Raw genomic sequence first — 11,888 nt, forward strand, 5'->3', positions numbered from 1 at the left:
AAAAAAAAAGTGGCCAAAGGATTAGGGTTATTAAGGTTTGTACCTTTAGTGTGAACCCTACTCTCTCAAGTTGAATAAATATATAATGAATGATGCAATATACACACTCCACCAGAGGCCCAGACATAAACAAAACCTTCCCGACTACAGCAAGAGCTATGCTGAAAGGAATTTGACTTCAACAAAGACCCTTATAATAAACTTACAATGATCCCAGCCGTCCAGGGGTTTAGGAGGAAGAGGGCACACACCAGAAACGTGCAAGCCAAAACCACGCTAATGGATAAGAGGAGCCAGTGACGAAGCCCAATGTACTGCTCCCAGAATAGAAACGGGTAACCATTTGGGTAGCTAGAGATTCCGAGGCTGGTGTAGTTATTACAGATAGCTCTCACTTTCTCAATTGCTTCCACAAAGTCAGAAGTCTCACGCAATCCATTGAGGTAGAAAGGAAACTGAGCATATTCTATAGGCTCAGCTGCTGGAACTAAGAAAGGATAGCAGTGTTTAGTCTTAGGCAGAAGAAGATACACAGAGAGCATGATTAACAAAACATTTTGTTCTCCATATCAAAATGCTTAAAGTTTTTAAATTTAGTTTTTATATCTTTTAAGCAACAAAGATTTTAAAACTAGATACACAAGATGACTATACTTCATCATACAGTGCAACGGGACAAACACAGTCTATATTAGGTTCCCAAACAATTTCACAGTAATTTAACAGTAACAGATACATTTTGAAATATTTAGTCTTCATCAGTGCTGTAGTGCATTTTAATGAATATCCTGCCAAAAGCCCTGTCTGCAGTATAAAATAGAAGATCACACCATGTTAAACATTTCATCCACGTTTTATGCAAACACAATTCCTTTGAAATTAGAGGTGATTTCCCTGTGCTTAACTGAGGTACACTGAGAAAAAAAAAAAAATCAGAAAAATTATATCCAGTGAGGTAGGCTAATTTGGTAGGCTAATTTTTTTATTTCTACTGACTATTTTGAGCCAGATTCAGAAATCAATGTTAACTTTTGAAAAAAAAAATCCTTAATATAAAAGTAATGGCTCAGTAAGGAAGCACATAACCTATTATCCTTTTATTTGACAAACCAAAGCTATCCATACCTCTTCTAGAGCTTAATGCTAAGTCTACTGTATCACATGAAAAAAAAAAGCTTCCACAACAAGCATTTTGTTACTGCCGTTGTGTGTTCCAGACCCTGCAGGGTCATTCAGCTGACTTGCTAAACATGATTTGCCCTATTATAGTCTCAACTATAAATTTTCATTAAGACAAGACTTGGCTGACTGCCAAAAAGCTCTAGGGTTCAGATTCACCGAAGTACAACTAGCTTGTTACCCAATCACATTTCTAAGTGCATCAGGCCTCTCTCACATGCCCTCTCCATTTTCCCACATCTTCTCAATAAACTCAAAGCTGAAGCAAAGCAATGCAAACTGGTTGCTCAGGAAGACAGTGAATAGCATAAGATAGGACTGCTCCCCTATATAAGTAGCTCTTGTAATATTGGTGCTGGAAAGTTAGACATATGAGATAACATGATAAGAATCCCTTAGGTATTTAGAATTGAAAACAAATATGATATAATCTCAGTGTTAGAGAATAACACAGGCAGCAATTTCAAGCAACTTCCAAGAAAAAAACAATCAGGCAGTGCTAAGAAGTAATATTTATTACTAGTTTTTAAAGGTTTAGAGAATCACAGAATGCTTTGGTTTGGAAGGGACCCTTAAGATCAACTTGTTTCAGCTCCCCTGCTATAGGCAGGACACCTCCCTCTAGACCAGGTTGCTCAAATCCCCGTCCAGCCTGGCCTTGAACACCTCCAGAGAGGGAGCATCCTCAACCACATCGGGCAACTTGTTCCATTGAAACTTCAACTGCTATAAAATTCATTTTTCAACATGATAAAACACTGCAGTGGTACCACATTTGCAATGGTGCATTTGTCTCTTGAGGCTACAGAGTAACATAATATATCGTTCTGTTTATGCTTCAGAGCCCTGTATAGCATCAACCAACTAAAGTTACTTGTCCTTGAAGGAAGGAGTGGGGGCACTTATATAAACTGTAAGACATTAAGATGAAACGTTACTTACTTCTTAGCCTTGTTTCTGGCATATAGTCTGCTTTGTCATGCACCCATTCTGGGCGGTGAGGCCGGATGTTGGCTTGCGAGGCAGCATAGGCCACAGGGTCATTGCTAACCCAGGCTGTCAGGTAGATGTAGAAAGCATTTGGGTTAATGATTCCATCTGCATCCACCAGACGCTGTTTAGTCAACTGCAAAATGGAAAAATTAGACTTTCAGAATGAGTTTTGGTTTTGGAGCTCTTGCTGTAATGTTTTCAGCAAAACAAAACAAAACAAAAGCAACAAAATACTACTGTTGTTTGACAATAAAATCTAAAAAACTAGTGATAATAAAGTGTTTATTTACAAATTAATACTCATATAGCATTTACCATAACCACTAAACCTGTAGATAGTTCCAGAATAGACTGAAGCAACTACAGCTGAATTCTGAAAGCCTGCAGCCACAAACGAAAAACAACCAAGTTGGAGAAACATTTCAAGAAAGGGAAGAAAATCTGGCAAGAGTCCCTATACACGTCTGTGTGCAGTTAACCTCTGTTGTTAACGCCAAAGGAAATGCCACCCAGTAAATGGAGGAGAGCTATAAAAATAAAACAACATCTGTATAAATTTAGCTAACACTTGCCTCCTATGACCTATGTATTCAGAAAATGCCCAGCATCAAGAAAGTCGACAAGTGCCCTTTGTTACTCAGGTCGTCATGAGCAACTATATCTGTGGGGTAAACAGCAGTGGCACACTTCCAGAATTCTGTAGCCAAAAGCTCCACAGCTAGGGCCCTGACAGAGGACCCTGGGGGTGAGTATTATTCGTTTTTTTGTTTGTTTGTTTTGTTTAACATTCTGGCCTGGCTCCAGTTTCAGGTCTTTTTAATGAAAATGAAAAAACAAACAAGTGAACGGTACGTTTAAAAATAAAAAAAAACAAAACAAAAAGCTAGATTCCAAAGATCTGGATTCAATTAATCCACAGGATATGCAACAACTGTATGTCTTCAAGCTGTCTTTGGATCTGCATAGTATAGGTCTCTGCACCACACTTTTCTCCCTCCCAGGCACAGGAAATTATATCAGCAGCTGTAGTCCAATCACATTTGTTCCACCATGTACCTGGTACACACTCCTAAACAAAACCTCACTGAAGGTTTTCTATTCTACTCTCTTTATTTCCTTAATTCATTGCTAAAGCTTCAATCTGACAGCATGCTGCATGTTGCTATAAAGCAGTGTTTTACACATCACAGTAACTTTAAACAGTGTGCTCTGTAAAATCCTTCACCTTTAACGCCAGCGAAAGAAGGAAAAACAACAAGCAATCTGCCAAGAAACTCATTAGAAATATTATTCCTCTGCCTAAAAGCACGTGATAATGATTCAAAGAAAGGAGAAGTTAGATGATTGTAGAGTATCTTCTTTTTAAAGATGAAATTGATTTAAATACAATTTTAGTTAAAGAAGTCAAACCTAGTGTGTAGTCATCTAACAATTGCTACATAGATGTATGCTGTTATAATCTTTTAAAAGGAGATCAGGCGTTTTATTCAGCAGTTTAGCCAACTGTCATTCCTGACTCTACCACAGTATATCTGTATTTATGACAACAGTACAAGAATATTGTACTACCATTCATCAGTTATTTTCTTCAGAATTTAGGTTTTAATGAAGTGATAGCAAATACCAGGTGCAACATCCCAGAGCTGAGCAAAGTTGATCCTACAAGGGAATTTGATTCAAATTAGGAATGATGCTACTTAAGACAGTATGACTAGCACTGTTTCTGTGTCTCACGTAGGTTCAGACTCCATACATCCATGAATGTAGCTATGCACTTTCCAAAACAAATTCAGTGAAAACAAAGCGCGTTTGAGACAGGAGCAGCATGTAATACATCAGTCAGTAATCACCAATAACAGGCATTCCCAGTGTTGATTGTAAAGGCTTTGCAACACAGCCCAGACAGCAATTACACACAGATCTAGCAACGTCAGCAAGGCCATGCAGTATGGTATGACTTAAACATTTCAATGCAGAAAGATGGAAAAGAGACTACAACATGCTCTTTGCATCTCCCCCGACTCCTGATGACTTTGTGCAAACCTGTATAAACCAAAGGACTCTGATACAATACCTGACTGATGTCAATGGGCTTTGCTCGGTTGCCTGTTTGTACCAAGAGTTTGTAAGCCAGAACAGCATCATCAGATCCGTTTTTATAGTTGTTATAAGTGATTTTCCCAGTTTCCCAGTCACTGTCAAATGCATCCTGAAGTCCTGAATAGTTATGAGAAGCAAAGAGAAAATAGAAGAAACAGGTAAGAAATCAGTATCAGAAACAAATTTCAGAAGAATTTCTCTTTTCATCGTAAACTTTGGCCATCCATAGCTTAAAGTAAGAAGAAAAAAATCCATTTGCAACTTCCCATATTTGCAGTCCTCATTCAGTCTTTGTGTGGTAAGGCAAAAGTACCGCTAGCAAATTCCGTATTCTGTGCAGAAAAAAAGTGAGAGAAACAAGAAGGTTGAGGCATAGGAGAAGCCTCAAGACCATTCTCATGTCATGATGAGCAGCAAAGATGAATGGCAGATGCAATGTGCACTGGAGTTACCAATCATCATTATCTAGTAACATCATATAGAGAAGATCTGGGATAAGAATAAGAGTCTCAGATCCAACATCCTCAGAGATTTTCCTAAGTTTTCATAGCCTCACCGCTGCTTGACAGCAACCAAGCACTCTGCTTGGAGAAAAATGTGGGAAGTGTTAAAGACGTCTGCAATAAAAAGTATTTTTCCTCAACAATCTACAATTTCAGAATCATCACACTCAAAATCCACTGCCACATTTGCATTTATTGCCCCTCACAACAAAGCTGACTTGGATGGTGCCAGAAAAGTAGAGGTTGAGTTAAGCCTTAGTTTAACGTAATTGCCTGCCCTGTAGTTAAAACCAGAGAGCCAATTAGTTCATTATCTAGCAGAAAAACACCCTCCATGCTTCCCCCAACCCCTCCCCCCCCAACAGAATCCTGGCCAAGTGCATTAAGCCACAGAGGAGGAGGACACACACCACTCTCATTAACCGTTCTGGGCTACTGCAGAGCACTGAGGCAACAGCTCGAACGATGTAACCAGAAATTCCACTACAAGAGGAAAAAAAACACACTCAAACTTTCAACTTCAAAAAGCAACTCAGCTGCTTCTCGAGCACAGCATGAGTGAACACGATTTTGTCAATTTGTTCCATCTGTTCAACTTGTGTAGCTAATACAAGTCGTGGGATCTGCTGCCAGCACATGTAAAGATCACAGCCAACACCTATTCAGTCTCAACTGTTATTTTCCTCTTTGCCACCCTTTAAGGGGGAGGAACACCTCACGGCACAAATTTGGATCATATTTAGAACAGGAAGCCGCAGCCTGGTACAAGTAGGCTCTGTGCGAACAGAGGACGAACCGTGTATCCAGGAAAGGGAAGGAAAAGGCCAGGGGGTGGAGGTGGTGGTGGTGAAGATCACCACTTCACAGCTGCACTGAGGAGTTATAATGAAAACCATCATTACAGATCTGATAGGTTAGCTACAGCTGTAAGGAGATAAGAGTGAGGGAAGAGAAAATATGGCCTCACACTGCCTTGGGGCCAAGGTACTCACACCATCAAAAAATGCTTCCCCCTCTCCCTTAGAAAGCTGCCTCCTGTGCTGTCTACAAAATTGCTCCCACTGGTAAAGCCAGGAAGTTGGGAACAAAGTGATGCAATATACCTACCAAAACTACCACTGCAGCCCCTTGATACCTGCCCAGGATAAAGATGCTTCCCCACCAGACTTCTTGAAATCACCAAAGGAACTTCACAGTCCCCTTAACAGTGCTGCTTGTTGGTGCCCTTTCAGTGGGAAAATACTATTTAAGACTTGCAGAAATACACATCCATCCTTCCCTAACACAGTTCAGTTCTCAGTTTCTCAGGAAGTGGCTAGGTGAGAACATTTCCGCTATCATAATTATCATGTAAGTGATGATTTGGGGAAGTAAAAAGGCTGTGAAAAAAGCATGAAGGAAAAAAGAAGAGACCACCAAAGAACAGCTTCACTTTTAAGTTACAGTAGGAATTGTTTCCTTCGGTAACAGGAGCACACAAATTGCTATGCTAACCAATATCTGGGGAAGAATTTCCATCCTAATATGTAGCTAGAATTTCCAGACTAATATGTAGCTCCTGTCACAGGGCTAAACTGATATATAAAACCAAATATACTCTACATGTAACTTGACCAACCCGTGTTGCAAGGTATGCTAAAAAAGATGAGCACATTTTACACTGCAACAGCAGGCAGAAGTTCAGCTCCTTCATATCTCCCACTCTCTATCCCTTTATTGCTCCTACAGGTCTGATAAACTCTCCAGCTCCATTCTCTTTTATATCTTCATTTCTCATTAGGCATAATTTCTTTACACTTTGGGCCATCTTATTACTGACCTTGCTGAAACTGGAAATTTGAGGAAATACCAAGATACCACTCTAAGTTCTGTTTCATTTCCAGAGAATTTCAAAGTTTGATTGTTAAAATTTCCTTGAGATGAACAGCAGAGTCACTGCTAGCAACATATGCATTTTTATCATGAACTGTTTCCACCAACGATTTAAAAGACTTTTAATCTACTATAAAGGTAATTGAGATAAACAAAAGGTTTCTGCTGATGCCTTTCTGCAGAGAAACTTTTTAAAAATTAGGGAATTTGTATGTTACATATGGGACATTCTCATATCAGCAGTGACTTTTGCTTTCTAGTTCAGAAGCAGGTGAAATCCTCCAGAATTATGTGGGATGCTGAAAAGAGGGTGAAGAAATTCCTACTTAACCATGTGAACAGTTGGCACTATGAAATATAAGATTACACTTTGCAAAAAACAAGCCTAATTACAACCCACCAGAGAATTCAAGCTACCTCATTTACATTCAGTCACTTACAAAAACATTAACATTTCCAATTCAAATGAATGACTAGTGTTAACTTTCTTCTGTTGCATTTTCAGTAGCAGAAAACACATTAATATGACTGAATACCATGAAAAAAAGTACAGGGAAAACTGGAAGGGCAAGTGCATCAGGCTGACAGCACTCTGCTGTAGGAGAACTACAAGCATTCAGCTAAACCAAGGAGTCCATCTTCATTAAAAAAATGCTTTTATTCATACACTGTTGCTTCCCTTCAGTCAATTTTGTAAACTGTTGAACAAATGCATAAATGTCAGAAGGCCATCTTGAACCATTAATCTCCACATTACTGAATTCCCAGTGAAGACAGTAGGAATTAGACACATAGTTCAAAAGTAATTCCTATTTTGATTATCCACATATTGATTATATGCACACAATAATGCTGCAACAGAACTACTTCCATCTCACAAAGAACATTCCCTCGATCCAGATTAAAACTCCACTCGTTTGTAAAATCTGTTTTGACTCTCTCTTCTCTTCACTCCCTTGGTTTCAGTCCTAGTTGGCAATGACCATGTATCCTTCTGTTCACTACTGTCTGCACATTCAGATAATCCTTTAACTATGACAATAGTGACAGTTTTTACAATGATAGTTCACTTTCCTCCCAAGTTAATGCCTTGTATCCTTCTCTACTGCTCTGTAAATACAGTATCAGTCAAGATGGCCCAGTCTTCACAAAGCAGTTAGCTGTTTTATCCTAGTTGTCCCAGTCCTGAGGAAGGCTGAAAGAAGGGGTAAGGACACACATATAAACACTAAGCAGTGATCATCATGATTAATTTGAAACTTTTGTGTGATCAAAAGGCAAAACAATGTGCTGTCTATCACAGGGCTGACACAACTACTTGAACCATCCCAAATCAGGCTTCATGGGAGTGTCCCTGACTGCTCCTGTGTAGAATTTTAGCTCCTTGCATCCAGGATACCAGGATACTCACAGCTCCTCGAGGGGAAGAACAGCAGAGGGGAAGGAAGGAAGACATTCAGGCTAAAGTGGACTAGAAAGGCAAGAAGAGAACAGTAACACCTCAAGACTAGCGGAGATGTGGAAAGGTCATATATGAATGTGTACAAGCAGCATAGAGGAGATACGGAGGTATTGGTTGGTGAAGAACAGACAAGCCCTTACTGTGAGGAGGGGATTAGAAGAAGGCATCCAAACAGAAAGGTAAGAGGTGGCCTCTGAGGGGAGTAACAGGAAAGAAAGCAATCTCAGAACAAAAGCAAGTGAGCTAGCCTCCAGCATTTCATTGTGAGGAGCCAGCAAAGCAGCAGATCCACGACCATCTTTTCCTAATTTTACCACTGTCAAACTGTGCTTATGTTCAGCACTAATATGTGAAGATCCTGAACACAGTCTTCTCAGATTTCTATCCAAGGGTAGGACCTGCTTTCCCTATTGTGGTTATTATTTGGTTGTCCAAAACAAAAGAGATAAAAAAAACACCAGCATTATAAGAGATTGGAAAAGCACATAGAAATATGTTTGCTTAGGAAGCTACAGGGTATATTAAGGTTTCAATATGGCAAAACACATAAGTTGTACTGAATTTTCTTCCCATTGATATTGCCTTCACTTACTTATGAGAGAAAAAAAAATTACGTAAAACTTACAATAATGAGATTGTAATGTATGGATCCAGTACATTTTAAAAGTAGAAATAAAACAATAAAATTGGTAGCTGCGACTCTGTTCTGTTTGAGTCTATCAGTGTATCATATATGCAATAGACTCGATAATTTTACTATGTATGTCCTTTAGATGCCTCTGCTTTCCCAATACTGCCTAAGACATTTTCAGAGGGAAGAAAATATCTCCAAATGCTAGGTAGTCATGTAAATGTTTCTAAGAATCATTGGCTACATCTGTCATCTGTAAATAGTTAAGGTTGAAATATACAGTTTCACTGAGTTAGCATAATTAATTTTCTGTTGGCAAAATCTTGCTGAAGATCCTTTCAATTAAAATGGCAGAGGCGAGATAGGCATATTTCAAGGAGAATGCACTTGCTCACAGCAGAGAACAGTTAAACTTGCTGAGATGTAATTGTATCATTTATTTTAAATACAAAAAAAATTGTTTCAACAGGTGTAATTATAGTATCTTTAATATCTTTAATATGCTGACTTCAGTATAATTATCATCAGAGTACCAGAAAAGGCTGTGCGTCTCTCATCTTAACCCCTACCCCTTTATAATTCAGCTCAGAAAAAGGAGCACCACACAAATAGTGAAGACACTTGACTAGAAATCTAGAATGTGTGGTGCTCTCGTGGTCCAATAAAATGCATAAACCACACTGAATTTTATTCATGCCAGCAGTCTCAGCTGAAGCCAACAGGATCACTCGTGCTGAAAGTTAAGCCTGTGCCAAAATACATTGCTGAGGTGGGACTTTTCATTTACTGTTCTCAAAACACTCAGCAAACATTTATTTTCCCAAGACACTGGATCGTATTTGGCCACTAATTTTAATCAGAATTCCTCACTGGTTGTTTGGAAATTAATGGCATGAGATTGCCTCTCACAGTTATAATCTTTAAAAGCTTCAAAACTGTCTTAAGGAGTAGTAAACTTAGCCACAAAGAAGAAAACTGTTGAAGAAAAAGGAAAGTAACATGCAAACCCAGATCAGAACCCAGGCATCCCCCTGCTGTAAGCACTTTTTAACTGTGCGGCCATATTGGAAAATAGAAATATTATTACAGTGGTTAAGTGCTTGCTAATACAGAATAAAGGTACGTTTGTGCAATTTTTCTCTTACCTTGCAGCCAGTCTCGAAAGTAGTGTAACCACATTTTGGGAAGCTGCCTATCCTCTTCCAACAAAACATATGTCACATTGCTGAAACTTCTGTGAAGTTCGTAAAGTAAGTGCTGGACATTTGGATAGTCTGCTTTCTGTGTCACAATGTACATATTGTAGAATGAAAAGTACTTGAACTGTGCGGCAATGAAGTCATATTCCCGTGTCTCCCGAGGTACAATGTCTGTGAGATCTAACCCATCTCTCACCCGGGTAGTTCCATAGAGGCTAAGCCCAAGTAGGCCCAGGAAAAGAAAAATAACCACAACCTGCAATAGCAACAAGAAAAACAGAAATGCATTTGGTTTTAGGTTTCTTTAGAAACTAACAATTCATAGTGGCACACAACTGAACTAGGTTCAACATTAATAGCCATCACTACATACTCTTAAGCCTATTTTTCTTATCTGTTTTTTCATACATGCATACATATAACGCAGGGCTTACATAATCTGTGTTTTACTGAAAGGTCTCTAAAGCATGGATGAAAAATTTATATGTTAATAAATAATGACTTTAGTTACATAGTTCACAAGCTTATGTTACTGTAAGTCAACAAACCCTCTCCCCCCCTTTAACTTACCTTTGAAGCTATGTGACTATTCTGCTAGCGATATAAAATTTTTGAAGTATGAACTAACCTGCAAAATTATTAAGAATTCCTACTGCAAAATTTTTATTCCTTAGTTTATTATTATTTATTGCAAAATATTTATTCCTTAGTTTATTATTATTGTCAGGGCAATTTTCCTTGCAGACAACACAGAAGTCTTTCAATAAACAGGTAAATTGTTCTCTAATTACCTTAGCTTTTGGTTTTAGGAGGAATGGAGCATAATGTTTTTCTGCAAAAGTTGAGAGCGTCCACTTTGTACACGGTGGCTCAAGGCAATGCACACTGGAGTCCGAGAACTGGGAAAGCAAATCCCTTGTCGAGCTTGTGCTTTCTGGGCTCTGGCAGCTAAGACTATCTTGAGCCACTGTCACAGGCTGTACTGATATTTCTGATCGTGGCTCCGCAGTGGTGTAGTACACTTGTGTATGAGGATCGTACTCAGTGCGCAACTGCACTGTAGACTGCATTGTAATCTGAGTTTCATGTGCAAAGCTGTGACTGCTGTACGGGGGTGGAGGACTGTAACAAATATTGTCATTTTCTGCATATGCTTGAGGCTCGATCTGAATCACTCTAGTGACACATGGACTGTAAGGGAAGAGAAAAACATTGCTTACATACTTATTTTAATCAGTCCAGGCAGGATAATCTGCTTCTGCCTGAAACTGTTTCTACTATCAGATGGTTTATGTTAATTATCATGCTTTGACATGAATCTTCTCCAATTCTAAATGCAGATGCTTCTTAGACATGGTTCTAATTGTAAATATGCACAGATTTCTTATTCTCAATAAAGCAGAAACCACCATTTGTCTGAAGGCATTGAGGTAGACTCATGTAAATCCATTACTTAATTATACACGCTAATCAGATCAATAGCCAGGTAGTCACATGGTCTGAATGTATAATGTGTATGTGAGTATACGTTTGTGTGCCCACGCTGAGAATTAGGCTATTTAAATGAAAATGTAAACACATAAAATACTGAGTTCTTCTGTTTAGAACAAATGAAGTAACTGTTAAATAATATTTGAGCCTTCTGCGTAAGATCTCAGACTGCTGGGAGGCAGCTTGAAACCACATGCCACACACACACTGAATGTTCTAAAAATGAAGTAAACATATGCAAATATGCATACGCATTGCCCAGGTAGGATGGGCTAAATGAAGAGAAAACATTTCAGAAGTATTTTTTGAAGCATTCCTTTTATTTTAGTCTAAGCAAGAACATAATATATACCTAGTTTGTGGTGGTGTTGTTTGTTTTTTTTTAGTCTAAATGATATTTTAGTCTAAATGAGAACATAATACATACCTAGTTTGTGGTGGTGCTGGTTTTTTTTTTT

General features: G+C 38.7%; 1 protein-coding gene across 1 annotated transcript; it reads right to left on the bottom strand.

The window, feature by feature from the left end:
- Nucleotides 1-176: 176 nt before the first annotated feature.
- On the bottom strand, nt 177-11,168 carry LOC104915122 (protein patched homolog 1; the record flags this gene model as incomplete). The annotated part of the gene is made up of 5 exons (XM_031557416.1): nt 177-487; nt 2,122-2,305; nt 4,247-4,389; nt 9,886-10,195; nt 10,731-11,168. Coding segments are annotated over 5 exons (1,371 nt in total), but the record flags the coding sequence as incomplete, so codon positions are not given.
- Nucleotides 11,169-11,888: the final 720 nt, after the last annotated feature.

This window comes from Meleagris gallopavo, chromosome Z (assembly GCF_000146605.3).
Source record: "Meleagris gallopavo isolate NT-WF06-2002-E0010 breed Aviagen turkey brand Nicholas breeding stock chromosome Z, Turkey_5.1, whole genome shotgun sequence".
NCBI lineage: Eukaryota > Metazoa > Chordata > Aves > Galliformes > Phasianidae > Meleagris > Meleagris gallopavo.